Below are 22,806 nucleotides of genomic sequence, written 5' to 3'. Positions count from 1 at the left end.
TGGCCTTGGGCACATTAACTCCCATCCTTGGAGCAAAGACCCTTGACCAATTTCAGTGGTCAGAGCCTGAGTGTGCAATGTTACGAGCAGGCAGGCAGGAAAGCAGGCAGGGAGCATTCACTTCCTTCGGCCTCGCTTTCCTGCTGCACACCGGGACCAGGACAAGACAGGTATACAATCAGATGGGGTAGTTTTGCATTAGAAGGGGCAATAAAACATAGCAGAGTGGGAACAAGAAAGAAGAGAGGGTAGCTCACGTCATTTCTCTGGGATCTTCACGTTGACATCTGCCGTCGTCCATATGTGTTGACACCTCCGGAGTGGGATGAAAGCTGGAAAAAAATAGAGGATTTGCAGGGTTGCGCCTTGGTTTCCTGAGCATGAGCACGGGAGACCATTTCTATTTCTTTTCCTTTCCTTCCCTTTCCTTCTCAGCTTTTTTTCTTCCCCCCACCCCGTAACAAATTTTAGGTAAAGCCCAAACATTTACATTATGGGAATAGAGGCTTCTGAGAGTGGGCAGGAGGTCTCCCGAAAAAGAGTCCTCACCTGGACTTGGGACCTTTTGTTCAGTAGGAATCTATGGAGCCACTCTTTTCCCCTTCGTCCCCCCTCGCCTCCAAAAGGGCTGTGGTCCTTTTGGGTGGCATTTGATTGCTGCTGTTCATTTATGTATTTACTGGTTTGCTCGCCTCGGCTTCCTCTGCACTTCGACACCTTTTCCAGGCCACATGTCTTGGCTTAACTGTCCCGCTGTGGGCTGAATTGGGCCATGCCACTGGCCGAGCTCCTGTTCTCGAGGGATGCACGTGGCACATCTTCCACTTTTCCTACTGTACGCGCCCCTTCTCTCGTCTTGGGCCTGAGTGGGAAGAGCAGGCACCTGGGCTGGTTGGTGTGTGGTTGTTGTTTATTAGTAGGACTTTTTTAACTTGGGAGCAAAGGCGATTTACTCGGCTCTGGCGGTGAGCAGTGATGACGCAGGCTGCCCGGCGTCCTCAGTGACTCACTGTCCCCGTGACCAGGAGGCGGCGTGAAGCAGCTTTGAGAAGTGGTCGAGAGCTTGGGCTCTGGAGTCAAAGTTACTGGGTTCAAATCCAGACCCTGGTATCCTACTACTTTTATGACCTCTTGTCAGCAAGTGACTTAATGTCACTGAGCCTCAGTTTCCTGATCTGTACGATGAAAATAAAGGGCATCACAGGTGGGGTTCTCCAGGAAGTAGGCCCTGAGGCAGCGCTTAGTATGCGAGCTATGTTTTTGGGGTCAGTGCCCATGGGAGGGGGAAAGAAGCAGCGTTGGGCAGAGGAAGAAGTTGAGTTGTGATACTGGCTCGCAAAAGCCTCGGCCGACTCCACGGGGAGGGGCTGAGGTGGCTCCTCAGAGTTGTCTGTGTTGGGCTGAACTGGGCAAGGTTTTTATACTGTGGAGTGTGGGCCGCCCTGAAAAGGATGTGCCTTGGCCAAGGAGGCGCTCGGCAACTGAGGTGGTCCCCGGAGGGGCCAACGGCGCCCCCAGCGGCAGGGGCATCCAGCCCTTCACCAGAGGGGGCTCCCTGTCCACCATACCGAGCAGATCTTTCCAGGAGTGGCTGTGACAATTGAATACGGATGGAAGGAGCTGACCCTAGTGCCTGGCTTGTGACAGGCCGTCAGTATGCAGTAGCTGCTGCTGCTGCCTCTGTGGGATCGTGGGTTCCACTTAGGCCTGCGGGTGTCCTTGAGCTAGTCAACCCATTGTCTGCAGTTTAGGCTCCCTGTCCAGGAAAGCAAGGAGACTTCCCTGCCAGTTACCTACCCAGGTCTCGTGTTTCAAGTGTCCCTAGCCAAAATTGCTCAGAAAAATACAAGACAGTAGCATCATTTGGATTTAAAAATCAGAAATGAGTAAGGGCAGCCTTGCTCTGGTATCTTTGGACACAGGGTGATATGCTTGCTTTCTTTTATTTTCTCCTTTTATTCAGCAGCTGTGGGCATAGAAGCTCACCATACATAAATCCTCTCAGGAGCTAGTAAATTCCAAAAGGGTTGGATGTTTCTTTTTTTGTTGCATTTCGTTGCATCCTTTTTGCCAAAATGGTACCCATGTGTTGGGCGGACTGGAGAACAGAGACCATCAAGGGCTGCGGCCTCATTGGGCATCAGCCGCTCCAAACATGTGCTTTGGAGAATTTCAGAAATCCTGGTATTTTTCAGAACTGAAATTCATTAGCATTGTTGTAAGAGTCTATAAATACAGTGAAAAGCATTTACAAATAGACATTGTAAAACGCTTCCACACCCACAGTCTGAACACTGTCAAAACACCAGCTGCAGCTTCCCTACTTGGAAGGAGCAGAACCTTTTTTAAATGACACCTACTGTGTTTTCAAAATAGGCTTGCTTCTGGCCCTGTATAGAAGATAATTTCAGCCGAAAGCCTGTGTCTGGCTCTTGGCATGCACGACCGGGGCTCAGAGAGATGAGGGGATGCTAAGCTTCCTGTCCGAATACAGCTGGCGCATTAACATCTGGGGACAGACAGGTCGCTCACGGCTGGTGGCTCCTCTTTCTTCAGGTGGTGTGTCATGGCTTGGACCTCTCAGTCTCGGATTTGTGACGTCACAGATGAGTTCCAGGTGTGGTCACAGGTGATCACAGGGGCACCTGTGGTCAGGGAGGTCCTTAAAGGAGAGTTTGCAGGCAAGGGTCAGGCAACGTCACCTTTTACCTTGACATTACTGTTGGGGAGAAAGGAGAGAGAACATAAGCTGCCTGACTTGTAGGAGTCTCTGTTATTAAAAGTGAACTTTAAAAACACATAAACCTTAAAAGGGAAAATTGACCTCTAGTCTTATCCCAGCGACTGCTCTTAACAGCGACTGCTGTTTCTCTCCCATCTTTTTCCCTATGTATGATTTGGTGTGTTTTTCATCGGTTTTACATAGTTAGGATCATGCTGAATGTCATACAGCGTTGGGGGAAAAATTGCATCTATTGTGCAAATACATAATGCATTCCCATTTCAGAACAAAGGCAGATGTTCATTAATTCCACAAGTGTTTTTGAGCCCCTGCCGTATACCAGGTACTGAGCTGGGTGCTAGAAATCACCCATCACACTACCCAGGAATAATCACTGCAAATAATCTTCCAATCTTAAAAGAAATAATCCCTCTTACTGATACACAAGAAGGGTGTGCGTGTGCGTGTGCGTGTGCGTGTGTGTGTGTGTGTGTATGTGCATGGAGGGGTAGGTCATTTGTAACTGGCTTCTGTCCTTTGCCATCATAGCATCAGTATTTGTCCTTCTTGTCATAAAGGTTTATAAATGTAATTTTCATGGCCATCAAATATAGGTTACTCACCTGTTCCCCTCTTGATGAAAGCGCCAGGTTGCAGTTTTTCTTTGTTACAAATAACACTGCGGTAAACATATTGATCTGCAAAACCCACTTGGGTGTTTCACACCATTTCTTTAGCATAGCCTCCCAGAACTGGCCCAAAGCAGATGATCATTTTAAATGCTATTGATATATACCCTATTCTTAGAAATTACTCCTTTTTACCCTGAATCATTTCCGAAAGGCTTTGTGGTAACTGTCCAAAATACATATACAAGAATAAAATAGTTGAGAGTGACAGTAAGGGGGAAAATAAAGGTAGAAAAGTAATAGAGCCCCAGATAAGACGAGCACAGTAATGAGCAGTAGGGTTCTCTACAGTCCTCAAGATAGGCTCACATTCGACTGGAAGCTTCGAGCTGTCAAAGAGGGAAGTGGCTGCTTCAAGATTCATAGTTCCCAAAATGTACGAATAAACCACATGTTCAGAAGCAGCTGAGCTGAGCTGTTCAGAGGTACAGATCATTAACTGCTGCATAAAGTTCCTTCTACCACCAACACCGCCTCGAATTCTCTCCCCAGCCACCTGCCAGGGTGTGTCACCTCAAACCATTTTTTCCCTTAATGCAAAAAAAAAAAAAAAAAAAAAAAAAAAGTCCCAGTGGAATTAACTGGACTTTTGTTGCCTGTGTGACCTTTCTCCCTGGACAGAACATGTGTTCTCGTAGGTTTAGGTCCTCGGCGTGTTCCCAAAAGGACAGGAGTGCCTGGCTCTGAGTACAGTTTGAGTTGTGCTAGTTTGGAGAGTGACAGCACCAAATCATTCTGGCTCCATAGCTATGAAGCAGTGAGATTAGGAGCCCTTAAGAACTTTAACAAATGAAAATGCTTTCCCGCTAGGGCTCCTGGGTGGCTCAGTCGGCTAAGCGTCTGACTCTTGATATCCGCTCAGGTTGTGATCCCCATGCTGAGTGGAGCCTGCCTGGGATTCTCTCTCTCCCTCCTCGAGTGCACATACTCTTTCTCTCTCAAAATAAATAAATGAACTTTAAAGAAAAGAAGAAAATTCTTTCCTATTAATAATGCTGCATTTCCAAAACATTTCCTTCAGAAGATTACATTCCAATTAGAAGCCACTGGGGCCCTGCCAATAAAATGTTTTGCAGTAAATTTCCTCGGGGCACCTGGGTGGCTTAGTTGGTTAAAGCATCTGAGTCTTGATTTTAGCTCAGGTTGGTCTTCATTTGGGCCCAGGTTGGTGGTCAGATCCAGCCTACGTTGGGCTCCGTGCTGGGCGTAGAACCGGCTTAAGATTCTCTCTTCCTCTCCCTCTGCCCCTCCCTGCTGCTCAAGGGCTCTCTGTCTCTCTCTCAAATAAAACAAGGGAAATTCCCTCAATCTCAGCACTCCTGTTGGCTTGGGGCCTGTCAGAGAGAATGTGCCCTGTGGGGCCTGAGCTTTGGTGAGTGGGGGGGGGGGGGGGGGGGGGGGATGGAGAGGAAGTCTGCTATGGATACCTGCCCTTGGGGCCCCCACAGTCCTGGGAGGTGGGGCTGAGGTGGGCAATGAAGGCTGTGCTGTGCAGCTCAAGCTGCTTCCTCCTTCCAAGTACAGTAGTCCATGCTCTCCTTGAACTTTTACTTCGGCCGAGCCCTGAGAAGCCCAGAAAGTCTCAAAATGCACACACACGGTTTTAGAGCTGTGTTTTCTCTTGGGGGAGGCCAGGCCACTTGGCTCAGCCTTGTTTCCCTGGAGTTCGTACCTATGCTGGTCTGCCCTTGAGGATGCTTGAGGTTACACTTGAGGTTGTGAGTCAGTCTTGTTCGTTCGGGAACTGACGGGGGCTTACCTCCTTCTGCTGGGCCTTCTCCACCATCACGAGGATACGTGGGTCATGCTGAATGCTAGCTACTACCACAGCCCCTTCTTGAGTGAAGAAACCCAGGCATCAGCCCTGTCAAGTCCCATCCTTGCCCCCAGGTTTATAGGTCCCCTGCCTCAGCGGTCCTTCTATCCCCCATTACCTCCAGGATGGACAGAACCCTCTAGTACTCAGCCCAGCAACATGACCCTTTCCAACCTTTCTGCTCTCACTGCTTTGGGGACCTCAGGCTTTAGCCCTGGGTCCTCTGGCCACACTGGACACTCCCACCTACCCTGGGGTCCTTGCTTCATCCTGCCTCTTACTGATACGTTCTCTCTCCTTTTTCCTCCAAGGCCCAGCTGGAATGCCACCTCCTCTGTGTGCCTCTGGCCCCACCATGCAGTCCCCTGCTCTGACCCAGTCCTTTCTTCTCACGGGACTGTGGTGTGCCTGTCACTTTCATAGCCTGTGCCATGTGGGCCTGTGCTCATGTGTCCGCCTCTTTCTCCCATTTGGACTGTGAGCCCCTCCAGAGTAGGAACCACCTGGCTTGGCCCTCTCAATACCCCCTGCATGATAGGTATTTGACAAGCGCTCCTTGAGTAAGTCTGTTACTCATCGTGTGGTTTGGCTTCAGGCCATGATGACTGCCAAGAGCCATGAGATGGCCCATTTCTGTTAGTTTCCCAGAACAACTGCTTGGCTTCTCCCCCTCATTTTATGGGTGAGGATCTTTCCCCGTTTCACTGCCATCACAGACCTTGGGTAATCTCATTCAGGGCTCATCCCCCTGAAAGGGTCTAGAGAACTGCCCTTTTGGAGGAAGTTGGAGGAACCTTCTGTTCATGCACGAGTAGGCTATCTCTCTCATCCTCTTACAGGCGTCTTCCCGTTCCTAAGGGCTGTTCCTAGCCCAGATACAGAAGGAAGTCACTCGTGTCCCAATGGGCACGGGGGCACCCACCCAAGAGCTGTCTAATTTTACAGGCCTGTGCCCCATTGCCAGCTTGCAGCTGCCAGATCTTTAACTCAACCCCCTGTGCCTGTCAACAGCTTGGCTGATGCCTCAGCCTCAGGCCAGAAAACCTTTTTCTCAAGGTTAAAAGTAGCCGACCTTTGACTAGCAGCATTGGCTAAATTCCTTACTCCTTAAAAGGGAAGCTCCCAGTTATCATTTGCTGCTGCTTATTTGGCCACGGGGCGGGAGCAGGCCCTACGTTGTACCCTGTGTACCAGCAGGAGGGTTTGTGGCTGAAGGTATATTGCTGAACAGTCATTATTAAAATAGCCACCTCTGAAAATGTGTGCCGGAGAGGTGGGCATCTAGTCTGTCGGCCGGTTTCACCAAGGCCCATGTGTTTGGATAGCTCGTTGACTCCCACTGGCTCCCCCATAGGCGACAGAGCCACCTGCCCCGCGCACGGCATGCTCCTTAACGCATGTGCAGCAAGAAAGCTGACAAAACAACAAGGACACACACCAATGATTAAATGCCTGGACTTGTGTTTTTAATGTAGGGGTGACGGTCCAAAGATTGACTTGGTGGGCAGTTCGATATCCGGCATCCTGGACAAGGATCTCTCGGACCGCAGCAATGACATTGGTGAGTAAGGAGAGCGTTCTGGCTTCTGTTTGCACAATTGTAAAAGAGCTGCGGAGTGCGACTTGCCCCTTCAGGCAGCCTGAGGACTAACACAGCTATTTCAATGGAAGGCTCATAGCCCTCGGCTGGTTTTAGATGTTCCAGGTTTATAAAGAAGGGGAAGTGATGATGGAAGAGAAGTGACGAAGAGACCTTTTGTAAAAGTGGGCATTCGCACTTTTATTCGTACTCTCTGGTGGTTTATGTGTTTAGTGTATAAAGGCGAATGGGTGAAAATGCAGAATGGCAGAGTTCATTGTAGTCACAATACTAAATGTTTTGAATTTGAATTTCAGATGAGCTTTGGTGTCATAATGGCCACTTAGTTAAAAACACGAGTGAGTTCTCCAAAGGTCGAGGTACCACTGTGTGAAAGAGGGCAAGGTAGCTAGAGTCTCTGTGGGTAAGCGAGTCGGAGGGTCTGTTGGGGATGTGCGTGCATGGATGGTGTGAGGTCGCATGTGTGCTGGTTGAGGCCACCGTTGGTCTGACTTGGGTGACAGCCCTTTTGAGAAGTCTAGATTCAGGGACTAATTTTTTTTTTTAACTTTACATCTTGTCTTTGCACCTATCATGGCCACAGTATGCAACAGAATAGGACTGTATTTTGGAATTTGCCTTTTTTAATTAAACTCTTTTATTTGGAAATGATTCTAGGTTTCTGTGCGGTCCTAAGAAGTAATACAGAGACAATCGCATACCCTCTACCCATTTTCTCTCAAGGGTAACATCATAATGAAACTGTAGCGCAAGATCACAGCCAGGATATTGACACTGACACGTCCCCCGGGTTCTGCGGGTTTACTAGTGCTTGTGTGTTTTTAGTTCTTTGCGGTTTTGTCACGTGTGTAGGTTTGTGTATCTACCATATGGTCAAGATACGGAACATTCCATCACTACCAGGATCCCCCGTGTCACCCTTTTATGACCACACCCACCTCCCTCCTGCCCCCACCCCTTCCCTAACCCTTGGCAGCCGCTCTCAGGGACAGATTTGACATGAACGACTTCCAGCATCTTTTCAATTGGCTGCTCAATTTAGAAACAAGTGTGTGACTCTTGGCCGGCCTCGTAAGAGGCCCTGGAGTGCCTGTCGTGAGCATTGTCGTCACCCGGGGTCACTCCTCTTCGGGGTACTGTTTTCTTCCAAACCTGCTAATAGCGTTGCATCTTTGCAACTGCCGGCTTGTGGTCTATGGTCAGATCTTGGAAAGGCTTGGCGGTAGGATGTGTCGTTGTGACCATAAACACCAAAAATACTTGCTCTGTCTCCAGAGACCGTTTCCCATCCTGAGCCTTTGAGAAGCCCAGTCGGGAGGCATGACCAAGGGCTTCTGACAGCTTGGGCGGATGGAGTAATAATAGAAATGCTGGCCTGCCGGAGCTTTCGTCCTGGTTAAAGGGCAGAGCAGAGCAGCGATTGGCTGTGAATGAGAAGGGATCCTCAGACTGAGCCTGACGAAAGTTCTGGTCTTGTCCCTGTGGTTTAGCATTTGGGCCCCATTTTAAGGCAGGATGGCCAGTTGGTGAAGAGGCAGAGAAGGTCGTGGGGGTCCTCCCACAGGAAGAGAGGTGTTCTCCGTCCTCCAAGGCTGTGCCTTGCTTGTGAAGAGCCTTGGCCTTTGGCCCTTGTTTTCTTGGGGTCTGGCGATGACTCAGATGGCTATCACCAAAATATGAGTTTTGGATTTCTCAGTCTGACAAGCTATTTTGGAAACTTTGGGAAATTGATCGAAGTGGGCTGATCTATGAAAGCTCTTCATACGTGGAAGCTGAGCGCAAGTTGTGTCTATTTCGGAGCCCAGAGAGAGATGCTGAGGTTTAGTTTGCTCTCATTTTACCAAGAAGACCTTAATCCCAGAGGAATGTGATTCCTCCAGCACATAAGGTAATGCATGTATTATTTGCATTGCAAGAAACCGTGGTTGGCGGCCACATAATTAGCCACTAAATACTCAAGGGCGAGGCTGAATGGATACCAAGGCCCTCACACGCAAGCCCCGCCTTCCAGCAGCTTTGGGTCTGTTTGGGCCACCAGGCCGGCAGATGGAAAGTGAGGCGACACCGACGGTCTGACTGACCACTGAGTGGTAGAAAGTAATGCCGATCAGAGTTATGGGTGCTCCTTAGTGCCCAGGCTCCGTGAGGGGGACAGACTTATCTGGATCTAGAAGGTGAATTCACTGAGACAGAGGCAGAGGCAGGCAGGGAATCCTGTGGGGACTGCCGACACCCGAGCACGGATCAGCCTGGCCGCAGTAGAGGCTCTGTGCTGGCATGGAGGGGGGCTGCCCTGGGGAAGGAGGTCTGGGCGGGATCCGGTTGGACAGGGATGGATTTGTAATTTCATCTGTAGGCAGTGGGTTGACACTGAAGTGGCATGATCAGGTCTAAGCCTTCAGATAATAACTGATGGAGCTCTGTGGGACCAATCCAATGAAGGAAAGACTGCAGTCAAGGAGTCAGGTTATTTGATAATTTGGGGGGGAGGCAGTTAAGAGAGCCCGAGCCGAGCTGCGCAACAGGATTGTGAAAGAAGGCAAAGATGTGGAAGCAGCAGTGCAAAAGAATTATTGCCAGGCCTCAGTAACAGATTGGATTTGGGAGCAGGGAGGAGGAGAGAATAGTTTGTCAGCTGTGAGGTTGTAGGGTTGGGGGACAAATGACTTGGGTAGAAATAAGCACGTCCGGAGGAGGAACCGGTTTGGGGGGAAATGTGGATTTATTTAAGCGTGTTAACTCTGAGATTTGGTCGGACGTCCCCATGTGGGTGCTGGAGGAGGCGGAAGCTGGAGGGCCGAGGCCGGGGAGGGCCGAGGCTGCAGAGGCCAGCCAGGATTGCGGGTAGAGATTAGGGCCTTCCCGGGGACGGAACACAGAGTGCACAGCGCTGCCTCCGGGCTGGGAAACCTTCCATGATTTCCTTCAGACTCTCTGAGCTTCAGCTTCTTTATTTGTGAAGAAAACTAACATCTCTCCTAGCTTCCTCGCCTTGTCCTCCCGAGTTCTGTAAAATCACTTGGTGGGCTGCAAAATGATAGAAATGCTTATCAGTGATGCTGTCGTCTGCTGAGAAGGGATAGTTAAGTCAGGAAGAGGATGTCCTTAGCATGAGAAAAGAGGAAGAGGGACCTAGAGCTTGAAGACCAAACCCCGCACAAAGTCCACATCTAAGGGAAAAGCACATCTGGCAACATCCCGGAGGCCAAGGGAGGAGAGGATTTTAAGCAGAATGTCTTTAGGCCCAAATGCGCAAATGCTCTTGCAGGTGGGTCGGTCAAGGAGAAGAGGACATTGCAGAGGGGCCGGCTCCTTTCAGGGCCGCTTTGTAGCTCTGCTTTTGTAGCATTTGTTCGTTGCTTTGAATCGAGAAGGAAATTATTGGTACCAGAATGTTTTGTTAGTCACTCAAACAATTGAAGCTGTCCAAACGTGGGCTGCAGTGAATAGCCAAATACAGCCCTGAAAGGCATTAGAAATCATCAGTGTTAGCTATAAATAAATCTGTTTCCTCTTAATAAAGCTATAATTTTAAATTATTATAATATTGAATTAGAGAACATGACTTTTTCAGATCTCGCGTGGGCAGCCACCAGCATCTGTCAGCCCATAATAATTTAGAATGAAATCAGTTGGTCCAAAACGAAGTTGTTGATGTCAGTCAGATATTGTGTATCAGACTACACGGCCGTATTTCAAGTAACATAATAGGAAATGTGGATGAGCTCCAATGCAGGCCTGTGCATGAATAGAAATGAAAATTAAATTGTCCACTTTTCTCTTGCTGACGGGAGAGTCTCTGTTCCGATCGAATGGGAGATTATAGGCCGCGAAGTCAAGTGCCCTAACATTTACTTTTATTATGCCGTGTGTGGTAGTTCCCACGGCATGGCAGGAGTTATTATTACACTGCGGTACTGTGGAGATTTTCCGTCTCTTTCCCACCAAAGCACGTAGCAACGGGCCCCCAGGTGGGAAGCAACCTAGGAACTAAGCCATCTAGTTCCAACTAATTGACTTAGAAACAGCCCTTCTCATTTCTCCTCTGTCACTTGCCTTCGTTGACCATTGTTCTCCATTCTGTTTGAATCTCATTACGCTTGTCCCACGTCTGTCTCGTCACCCCCTCTTCACATCGGGGAGCTGGGACTTGCCCCCCCCCCCCGTCTTTTCAGCCCGATCCACAGACACACTTGACGTCGCAGTCCACTTGGGGGCCACGTGTTGCTAGCTTTAAAGCTGATGGACTCAGGACAAGGAACTGGTTTGGAAGGTAGGAGTCCAACTTCCTCTTGTCCTCCGATCCCTCTCGGATGCCTCCTGGCGTGTGGGTCATTTGGACCAGGGAATGCAGAAGCACTTCCCTGCTGACACCCTGGGAATGCTATTAGGTGCTAGTTGATTTGGGATGCTGGCATGGTTCTGAAACTGGATTGTGGTGATGGTTACACAACTCTGTAAACTGCCTCAAAATTAAGTTGTATGCTTAACATGGGTGAATTCTATGGGACGCAAATGGTACCTCAACGAAGGTGTTAAAAGCAGCTCTGGCTCCTATCCAGGGACACGGGTCACACTTGCGTGCCAGTTTATACCAGAGCTGTGTGAGAAGCAATGTGCACGTCTCCGGTGTGATGACAAAAAGCAGAAGAGATTGGGCTTAGTAGAGTCACGTGCTTTATACCAAGGAGGTGAAACATCTGGAGCTTCGGGTGGATGGATCTTGAACCTAGTCAGTCCCCTGAGCAGTTTCGGTGTCCTCCCCACACTTTGGGATGCTCGGCGTTGACTCCCGTTCATTCAGGAGAGGCTGTATGCTGGACATCTCCATGCAGTGCTCCCCACCTCTCACCTAAGACTCTTAGGGCTCACAGCCTAGGTTTGCGCTGAGCAAACGCAGTCAAGCTGGCAGTCAGCACGGGTTTCAAAATCATTTCCCAGTCTTACAGGAGGTGGCCTGATGGCAAAGCCTTGTCCTTCTCGGCACTTCCAAGAGTCCGGTCCCAGATGTAAACTGAGGATGTCTGCTGACAGATGTTCACAGTTATAAACATAAGGCCACCCCCAAACCCAGGCGCTTGCCTGTGCCTATTCAGCCCCCATCAGGGCAGTCCTGGCCTTTGGTAGTCTGTTGGGTTGGCTGCGTTCATGCTTCGTTTTGAGGCGTTCCACAAATCTCTTTTTTTCCCTGTTTTTTTTTTTTTTAATTTAAACTTCAGTTAACATACAGCACAATGTTGGCTTCAGGAGTAGAATTCAGTGATTTATCACTTACATACAACACCCGGTGCTCATCCTTAATACCCATTACCTAGTTAGCCCATCATCCTACTCACCTCCCTCCATCAAACCTCAGTTCTCTATTGTTAAGAGGCTCTTGTGGTATGTTTCCCTCTCTCCTCTGCCTGCCGTGCGTTCATCTGCTTTGTTTCTTAAATTCCACAAACCTCTTTTACTCCATCACATCCAAGAAACACAAAAGCGATAAACATTCACAGTGCCAGGAGAAGGCTCATGAATGCTATAGAAACAGGTGGAGGTTAAACAAACCAAAGCGGGGGGATGATGATAAATTGTGGCTTAACTTCATGGGAGTGACGTGTTTTGTGGTGTGAATGATTCTAAAACACAGAGTGAGCAAGCAGTGCCTTCCTGCCTGAGCCACGTACAGCCATCGGCCCGCAGCAGGGAAAGTAACTGATGGGTAAGATGAGCAGAGGGACGTTTGGGTGTTTAACAAGCGTGTTCAAATGACTCTTGGCTTGGAGAGGGTCACAGTGCTGCTACCTGTGTGACCTGTGACCAGCCCCAGAAGCTCACCTGTGCACAGAGGCAGCATGAACAGCCCTGGTATTTTGGTCGCTTTCCTCCATCTTCAGGGCCCCTGCGGCCTTCCTTCACCCCAATGGCTTGAGTGTCTCCACTTTTGTGACATGCGGAGACTATTTGCAGGTTTAAGAATGCAAATGCAGAGGGGCACCCATGGGTCCAAAGTAGTCTATACTCAGCAAAGAGACTCACACACTAACATTTGCCACTTCCACAGTGTGCTCAACTGAGGCCTCTGTGCTGTGAGTGAATGTGGAAGCAAGAAGGAACAGGTGACGTCCAGTCTCAGATTGCACATGGCATTTATTTGGCCTGCAGTGCCCTCCTCCCGCGGGCCATGGGCTCACAGATTGGCAGAGCCTGGTTATGGCTTCCGTTCGACTTGTAAATATCCGGAGGGATGTGCGACCTGCCGGAAAACCAGGTTCAAGTACCCCTTACGCTAGAAGCATTAGAGACAAACTACACCTTATTAAGGAGGAAAGTTGAGTTCTCACACTCCTTCTCTTCGCCATAGGTCCTTGTTAAGGCATGATGTGGACATCTCAGCCCACTTGGCCTCCCACTACCTTGGATTCATTAAATGAGAAAAGTGATGAGTGCTTCGGGGTGAGGTTGTGGGCCCTGTTAGAGGGTAATCGGATCTGGTGGTGACAAGCTAAGGATGAGGTGTCAGTGAACAGGGAGCCCTGATTTAGAGCCAGAGGAGCCTCTTTATTTAGCTTTGCGGTGACCTGCAGCCGCGCTCCCCACCTCCCCAGGCCTGAGTCATCTCTCCCTGAGGTTGTTCATATTTTGGAATTCAGACTCACACACACAGAAAAGGCTTTTAATTCGAGGGACTGCTGACTTTTATTTTACTAATTAAGGACATTTTAAAAAGCAAATGCCATCATCGCCTGGTAGAAATAATCTCTGAGTTTAAAAATTGGATAAATTTAGCTTCCTGGGAGACTCACAATGTTGACCTTCTTTTTGTTGGCACCTTATAGACCGGCGATAGCCTTGTCATGGGTGGGCACCGCCAACTGGGCGCCTTCTGAAAATCCCAAATCCAGCACATATGTGCAGAGAAGAGGGTCAGGGGAGAGAAGAAATGTCGAGGGCAAATGGAAGACTGCAGAAAGAGGCAGGTGTTGAAGCGTGGGTGAAAACTCACTGGCTCAGAAATGTACGATTAGCAGATTAATTTTTTTATAGAGATACCGTTACTTGTGATTTTTTTTTTAAATCACTCATGGAATTTTTTAAAATAAAAGGGCACTTTAAATGCTTTGTGCCTCTCTCCTCTTCCTTCCCCCAAGGCTGGAGAAAGGGGGCCTCCAGTTCTAGAGGGACGCCTGTCTCTCCCAGTATGGTAAGAGGATCCCTGTGCTTCGGATGGGTCTTTTCTTTCCTCTTCGAGTTTTTTACTCGGCGCTTAATTTTAGATTCTGTGTAACTCCAGGCATTCGGATGTTATTTCACACACAAAATGTTTCCTTTATGAGTGTCGAGAGCTCTTTTCTCTAAGTAAGGTGCCGTTGAATAAGATGAAACGCCCTGTTCCTCTGCTTCCTAAAAGGAAACGTGCCCTCTGAACGCACGCCCCATTGCAACAGGCCCTCTGGCCTTTGGGTCCTGAGGTTTGGGTGGTTGTTGTGTTGTTGTTTTTTTTTTTTTTAATTTTTATTTGGGTGTAGTTAACACAATATTACATTAGCTTCAGGTGTGGATCCCGTTTCCATCTTTAAACCAGGGGCTTGGAGGAAATGATCAAAGGGGCCCCGTTCGGTCTCACAGGCTTGTCTCTCTGGCTCCATTTCTTTTAGCTGAGTTTTTGGGACATAGAGAAAGAAAACTGCTCCTTTGGTAACCTCTGAATCGTCCCTAAGATTGAATGGCTTGTTCTTCTGGGGCACCTGGGTAGCTCAGTCGGTTAAGTGTCCAGCTCTTGATTTGGGCTCAGATCATGATCTCCCAGTTTGTGGGATCGAGCCCCGCATCAGCCAGCGAGGAGCCTGCTTGGGATTCTCTCTCCTCCTCTCTCTCTGCCCCTCCCCCACTTGCATTTTCTCTCTAAATAAATAAATAAATAAATAAAATAGCTTATTCTTTAATTTGTCTCTTTACCACAATTCCTTCCATTCTATTTGTTCCTTTAACCTAGAATTGCTGATTTGGCCCTTTCTGAGATCTAACCTAGGGTTTTCTTTGGCCTGAAGATTTTTGCTTATAAAAGATTTGCTGGCCAAGTAGAAGTTTAAGTAATTAACAATTGTGGGCGTAACAGTTACGGCATTACTTTTTATAAAGGTTTTAAAAGTATTCACTTCTTAAAAATGCATCATGATTTTTGTCACCCAGATCTTACAGGAAAATGTAAATGGGGGTAGGATGTTTGCCATCCCAAATAAGTTTGAGTCACAGAGTCAAGCCTTATGTAGAGACGAGGTAATCGCACAGAGTTACTGAGGAAAGCGTGGGGTGTGTCCGAGAAATCATGGGTTCTCAGCTAGGCACACTTGGATTTGGATTCTAGCTCCTCTCTCCTCTTCTTCCTGACAGGGTTAGTAAAGCCCACCTACCTCAGAGGGTTGTTGTACCATCGAGACCTAGTGGTGTGGAGTGGCGGACACAAAACAGGCGCTGTTTCAGGGGTAGGTGGTGTAGCGGTAGTTCAGAGAGCGGCAAAGAACGAGGCCTCGACCTGCGTTCTCACCATGACTGCTGCTATTAGAAAGGAGGAAAGTTCTTGAACCCATAACGTAGATCAGCTGACTGAAATTTCCGTAGCCGCATCTGAAATCACTTCATACATGATCTACTCGGTTGTATTTTTATTTTCAAGAGCTCTCCCCACCCCCAATTGCAAAGGGAATAGGTACTTAAAAAAAGGGGGGCGGGGAAGAACGCAGGAAGTTAGAAAGTGAAAGTCACCTTTGTGTCTCAGCCTCTCTTTGAGATGACCACTCTTAATTTGTTGTACACACTTTTGGAAGTCTTTCCATTAATGGGTAGATGGACGGACTTTTTCAAACGTGAGCATGTTGTATGTGCTGTTCTGGTCTACAGTTGTTTTTTTGTAACAAATAATGTATGTTTGATATCTCACCACATAAGTCACATAGGTCAACCATAGACTTTTAACGGCGATGTGATATTCCATGGTATGATTCTACCATAGCCAGTTCAGCCAGAGCAGTGCTGCAAAGAGCAGCCTAGGACAGTGATCTATAGACAGGGCTCGCTGCACCTTGGGAGGCCACAGAGACTCCTGGGCCTCCCAGGAGGCGATGGGTAGTGTCTCATTTCATAGGTGCTCTTTCTTCAAACTCCTCTCCTAGGAGCCCCGCTGGATGCTGCTCCTCCCTCTCTTCCCCCTTCCCCAGTCACCTGCTCCCACCTTACACAGCCTAGCCAATCTCTTGCCCACTCCGTGGGTGTACAAACCCCTGGTGCCAACTGAGAGACACTTCCAAGATGGGTGTCGGACTTGAGAAATTGAGTGACTTTATTGACCGGACAAAAAATCCATTGACAAGTTGGTCGGTTTCTAATTCTTTGTGTCAACAAAATTGAAGGAGGCACCCACTGAGTTGTTCACTGATAGATTGTTAAAAATAGTTCTTGGTGATGCTAGACCACCGTCTGATTTTTGCCACATACCTTGGAAAGAGTTCAAAGAATTGAGGGACATGGTGATAACAAAATTCTTTCCGTTCCCATATACTTCTGTTTGTGTGAACAGAGTTTTTTGGCACTTAGGTCTATAAAATAAAAGATAGGAATAGAATCGATACCAAACCATGTCATTCTTATGGTAAGTTATAATCATGCACATGTGCATGAAGTTATCTGGGGGGAAAGCCCAATAAGATTCTACTCTTTTATGCTCACAGATTATTAAAATGTGTGGCATGTGTGCTTACATGTGTTTTGATCATTTGCTACTAATAATTGTCATGGTAACTCCTTCCAGGAGAAAAATAATTTTTCCCCTTAGAACCTTATGATTTCAGGAAATTCAGAAATCATAAATTTCAATTTGTATACATGTTTTTATAACAAAAAGATAATTAACAGAAGGCAAAGTTAACAAAATCGTAAAACTAGGTTACATTAGAGTAAAACCCAGCATTATGATGGAAATATGAATTCAGAGAGGGAAAAGGGTGGTGCAGACTTTCCAAGTGCTAAAGAAAAGCTTAGTCCTGATTTTTTTTTTAATTTTTTTTCAATGTTTATTTATTTTTGAGAGGGAGAGACAGAGCACGAGTCGGGGAGGAACAGAGAGAGAGGTGGACACAGAATCCAAAGCAGGCTCCAGGCTCTGAGCTGTCAGCACAAAGCTGGACACGGGGCTCAAACTCATGAACTGTGAGATCTTGACCTGAGCCAAAGTCGGACGCTTAACCGACTGAGCCACCCAGGCGCCCCAGCTTATTCCTGATTTTTTAATATGGACGGCAGTGTTTGTTAGGTTACTGTGGCATTCAAATAGATGTTGAATGTGTTTAAGAGAGTAATATAATAGTCACATTTTAAAATATCAATATTTAGAATATAGCAGAAATGATATCTTTTGTGACAATAACTTATGAAAAATTTTAGATGTCACCTTAAGATGTATAAAGGAGCACGTGGGTTTTCAAAATTATTTTAGGAGACACTCTGGAAAAACAGCTTTAAGACCACTGGCCTTATAAATATATCGTTCTAGGCTTACATAAACATTTCTCTGGATCCGTTTCTAGAAGTGAAATATCTGAAAGTGTATGCATTTACGTTTCATGATAGGTATTAACAAATGGCATTGCAAAAAGGCTCTGCCAATTTACATTCCTGTAATAATAGCATAACCACTATTTCCAGTAAATACATTATTTACTAAATCATTTGGCATAACACTTTCGGGTCTGTAGTAAGCAACTTTTAAAGGAATGCAAGTGTGAAAAGTTACTTTCCCCATTTGACGTTGCCTGTTATCAATCCCCATGAAGCATTCTACCTCTCTGGTGCTAGACTTCAGTAAGGCATGCCTCCCACTTCCCGTACCCCTTCTCCAGATCTAAATTAGGTCCCCATGCTATCATTGCTAATTTCATCTTTTACCTTTCTTTCATAGTAGCTAGCAAAATGTATAATTATATATATATTATATATATATACTGATATATATATGTAATACATATATGTACTTATAAGTCTATATATTAATATTATATTAATATTATATTATTATATATTATATTACATTATATATTATATATAATACATATTATATATAATATATATAATTTATATATAAGTCCATTTCTTTTGGAGGCCCTAAGCTCCGTGAGGCAGGGGCCATGGCTATTTTGTTCACCGCGCCCCCCCCCCCCCCGATCCCCCCGTGCCTGGCCCAGAGCCTGGATTGTAGTACTCACTTAGTAAATACGTATGGAAGGAATGGACTAAGCAGACATGAGAAGAAATACCATGATGCAGGGTCTGGTAGAGATCTTCATTGCTGCAAGTCGCACGTAGCTATTTAAATTTAATTTATTTTAAATAATCACACTTAGCCGTATGACTGTGCTAGGTAGCCACATGAGGCTAGTGGCTACCATATTGGACGGTACAGATATAGCAGGTTTCCATCATCACAGCAAGTTTGATGGGTAGTGCTGACAAAGTGAGGCCACTTTCATTCTCATTGAGATAGCTCTGCCTGGCACACAGTAGACACTTAATAAATATTCGATTAAGTGAAGGAGCAAATAAACTCTATCTTCCTCTCTTATTCTTCAGCTATAAGTTCCCATGTGAAAGTTATTTTGTACTGAATAGCTAAAAAGCCTGGTTTGCCTTGCCTAACACCTTACATTTCTTGCCAGAGGTTCCCTGAAGGAAGCCAGTTCCTTTTTCTGTCCATTTAAAAACACGTTGGAATAAACCGGAACAAAGACAGCTTGTCATCAGAGCAGAAATGGGTTTCTTCACACACACCAGATGACATTCTGAGTGTCTTTTCTTATTCTTGATATAGAAACAGTTCGGAGAGTTCACTGTGGGATACGTGAGACGTAAGGTGAAATGTTCTTGGTGTCTGTTCAGTGGTCCGTAGTGGAAAGAATTCCACAGACATGAATCTGGTTGTCGGCCCTGTCACTTTCCGGTTGTGACCTTGACCAAGTTGTCTAACCTCTGACCCTCTGTCTCCCTTTATGGAGAAGAGCAGCCTACACAGCATGGGTTTTGTGCAGGTTAAATGAGTGTGCGTGTGTGAAGGGGGGAGTCGTAGGTGGGCAAACAGTAGCGCAAACCTGTTTAGCTCAGTACTTGTGTCTTACAGACTCCACCCCCGGATTATAAATGAAAATGCAGCAGCTAATATGCTCTATCCGTCCACATTTTGGAGGACTTATTTTCCCATAAAATCTAATCGTTGGTCAAATGAGAATTTTTCAGTCAGTGATGCAGCTAACGCAGGTGTTCGTTTGACCCCTCATAATGGGCTCATCTCTGTAGTCGGCACAGATTTTCCACGCCGGTCACATGATTTACATGCAGGGTAAGACTTCCTGTCCAGACTGCCTGGAGATGCTTCTTCACTGTGGAGAAGGCACCAACAGCCCTGTGGGTTTAGAGTTCTCTCATTTAAAAAGAAAAAAAAAAACCCACGTGTGTGCTTTTTTATAAATTTAGCCTTGCTCTTAGATCTCTGTTCCCAAATCCCATAGCTCCATCAATGATATATGAAAACAAAATTCTACCTGCGTGATTTGAAAGAGTTTTCATACAATTTCCCATTTATAAAAGAACAATTCTGCAAAGCTTATAGCTCAGATAATTCTCCCCTTTTTTTCTGGTGGAAAAACTGAAGCCCAGAATGGTTGTTTGTTCATTTATTCAATAATCATCGATTGCACACACACTGCAAGCCAGAAATGATGTCACACCGGGGCAAAACAGAGAGAAAAGGCATAGGCTCTTTCCTGGCTGTTGGGGAGAGAGATAAGTCAGCAAGGAATGTCAGGGTGCTAAATGCTGGGATCAGAGTGGTGGATGAGTAGGGGAACATCCAAGCCAGGCTTTGGGGTGCAGTCTGGCTTCTTGGAAGAGGTCTTCATCCCTAAGCCAAGTCTCGATAGCCCCAGGCGTGAGGAAGGGAGGGAAGGGAAAGGAAGGAAAGAAAGTCATGCAAGGGACAGAGACAGAGGTTGTCACCAGCCATACCACCAGGGCCTTGGCCATGCTAAGTCACCAGGATTTCCTGGGAACTTGGGAAGGATTTGAAGCAGAGAATGGGGACATACTCAGAGCTTCATGTCACACGTCTCTCTGGGGGAAGCCCATGGAGTGGTACTGGATTGGGAGGGAGAAATCCGTTACAGTCCTGCTGGGCCTGTGGTCCACAAGGAGCCCCGCCAGCCGTGATGATCCTTGACAGTGACATGGAGGAGAAGGGACGGCTTCCAGAGATACCGGGAGGTAGTGACATTGCCCCGCTTCAACTGTAGGAAACTTCCACTCTAGGGCTCCTTCGCAAGTCCAGAGCAGTGAGCTCCGATGAATAAATAGCCATTTAAGAGTTTGCAGACGGTTGCTTTGGTGACAGCTGGCCTGTCTCAGACTTTTAACTGTTTCTCTCCTGTGGTGTCAGTGGACGCATTTTGGGTCACCTGTGGTCACTGGTACAATCCCTCCCATCCATGGAAAATAAGGCCACACTTTCTAATTGAACTAAATAGGGTATGACTGAAATTGATGGAAAATGGGCAACTGTGTGTGCCATGGAGAGTCAAGGGCCCTTTCCAGGCTGGATCCGTGTCCAACATAAATGATCCCCGTATGTCTGCAGAGGGCTCGTCTTTCAAGTATGAGAAAAGCCAAGAACCTCTCAGCCTTCTGAAACTAACTTTTAAAAAATACCCAACATTTGCCAGTTCAATAGTTTTGGATTGGCTTATGGGCATTAAAACCATTTCTTACTAAGAGGAAAAATTCCTAGCCAGGCTGAGAAAGCTTATATCAAGTTTCAGCCTGATTCACTTCAAAAACCATCGTGAAAATTGGGACATTTTCTTCACACCACAATGAGTTAGTCATGGAAACTCTGCCTTAATGTCAGCTACCATAGCCACAGTCACGAGAGCATGCTTTGTGCCCCTGAAAGTTTAGGTTACAGTACTGAAGAGTTTCCCCCTCCACTGGCAGAAAGCAGAAGTGTGTCGCAGTGTGGGCTCCGTGCTTTCCTTTTCAGCAAGCGGCCTCCTACTTGGTGTGTCTTTTTCTTTCTGGAAGTTGACTTTTGCTATTGTTTCCCGAAAGTGCTTTTTATCATCTTAAAGTATAGGAAGTTAAACATAGCTGAATATGCATGAAGAGGTTAAAAAGAGTGGCTCCCCCTGCAGGACTCCGGCCATCCTCTTACTCTTGAGTGACAAGGATGAGGCAGTCTTCTCGGCCATCTGTCATTCTGTTGAGGTGACGCTGGCTAAGTGTGGCCAGGCTTCAACGTGTACGGGTGTTTGGAGCGTAGACTTCAGCCAGTAAAACAAAATGGGCCAGCCAAGCTTCCCCTGCAGCCACGGCACAGAACGTTGCCCTCCACCCTCGAGCTGCCGCCTCACGTCCTGTTAGTAGAAACCTCTGTAAGCTACACTCCTGGAAATAGAGTTTTTCTTGGGATGGTTTAGTCATTTGTTGGCGAGTTCGTTTGTTCGCTTGTTCTTTCATTCACAGGATATTAAGCACGATTTTCCCGGGAACATGCTAGACTTTGAGAGGACAAAGACGAGTTCCTGTCCTCCTGGGGCTCACGGCCGAAGCGCGTGAGATACACACCACACCTCTGAATCGTTTTGAAAGTGTGATCCATTACAGACAAGCTCATGTGTTGTCGAACCCTCAACTCCCAGGTGGATTTAATTATTTTAGTGGCCCCAGTGCACGGGTGCGGAGCAAAGGTGGAGTCCTCCCTGGAGCCCTGCAGAAGCTTCCCGGGTGTGACCTTGTCTGTCCCTGCACACCATGCTGAGTCCATCCCAGGGCGGGCCTGAGGCTGGCCCATCTGCTCCCCTTGCTCCCCACATCCTTCTTTCACCCCGCTCTGCATGCTGGGTCACCTCACGTCCTCCTCCTCACTCCCACTGCGGCGTTTCTGACCCGTCAGCGATCACCCAAGCCTTCGTTCGCCGCTTTGATCTGCTGCTCCGGCACCCGTGTTGCCCCACACACCAGGTCAGCACCGCCCAGCCTGGCCCTGGAGGGGCTCTCCTGATGAGCCTTACTCCTGACGGCTCCCCTGGGCAGGCCATCCACTCGGTGGGCCCTGGAACACCCTATCCCTCACGTGGTGGCGGCACCCCAGTGCCCTCTCCCATCAGCTCAGTCAAGTCCTTGCTTATCCCTCCCTCCCCCGAGCCCCCAGCCTCTGCTAGAGCACTGCTTCTCTACGTGGCAGCATACTAATGTCACCTAGGGACACTGAAAAGCCACCATGCCCAGGCTGCACCCCGGACAAATTCAGTCAGTCTCCAGAGAGGGACCCAGGCATGAGTCTTCTTGTTTTTTTAATTGTCCGGTGATGTCACTGTGCAGCCAAGGTGGAGAACCAGAGTGAATTAGCCTCTAATTTTTCTCTCACTGCTTCGCCCTGCTCAGGTTTGGGCCCCAGAGCTGGTTTCAGTTTCCAGGACAGAGTCATGACGTAGGTGGACCCTGTCAGCCCCTGGTAGCGCCCAGCCAAGGCCCACTCAATTGTTGGAACCTTTAATGGCCTTCTCCTTCACTGCCTCCCCTGGCTGCCCGTTCAGTGTCTGTTCCTCAGTCTTGTGTCCTCTGCCCCAGGCTCCCCTGAGCTCATGTGCCTCCCGTTCCCCACCACCAGCCCCCCCCCTCCAGCGGCCCTCCCTGTCCTGGGCCTTATTCCCTTCTCCCCGCCGGGAAGCCACATAGAGAACCTGCCGGACTCGTTGTGTTTCGCCTGCGTGCCAGGATATCTGCGCGGCACTTTCCTGCGAACAGAAATCAAAGAGGGGGAATGATTTGGAAACTAATTATCTGCTGATACGGGGTTTGATTCAATAAATCATGAATCGCAGTGCAACGGAAGAGTATAAGACAACCAAGATATCATGAGGAGTTTTTAGAGTCCTGGCGGATGATGTTAAAGGAAATA

At 47.6% G+C, this 22,806-nt stretch overlaps 1 protein-coding gene across 10 annotated transcripts in view; it reads left to right on the top strand.

Annotated features, from left to right (window-relative positions):
• Positions 1–22,806, top strand: part of SH3KBP1 (SH3 domain containing kinase binding protein 1) — a 334,814-nt gene that overhangs the window by 293,503 nt on the left and 18,505 nt on the right. For all 10 annotated transcript variants that reach the window (XM_058714793.1, XM_058714795.1, XM_058714791.1 and 7 more), the window contains one exon: positions 6,703–6,788. In XM_058714793.1, coding sequence (XP_058570776.1) covers positions 6,703–6,788 — 86 coding nt within the window. The remainder of the gene's footprint in view (positions 1–6,702; positions 6,789–22,806) is intronic.

The sequence above is a fragment of the Neofelis nebulosa genome, chromosome X, assembly GCF_028018385.1.
Source record: "Neofelis nebulosa isolate mNeoNeb1 chromosome X, mNeoNeb1.pri, whole genome shotgun sequence".
NCBI classification, from domain to species: Eukaryota; Metazoa; Chordata; class Mammalia; order Carnivora; family Felidae; genus Neofelis; species Neofelis nebulosa.
Note: the sequence above shows the minus strand (reverse complement) of the source record. Positions and strands in the feature narration are given on the sequence as shown.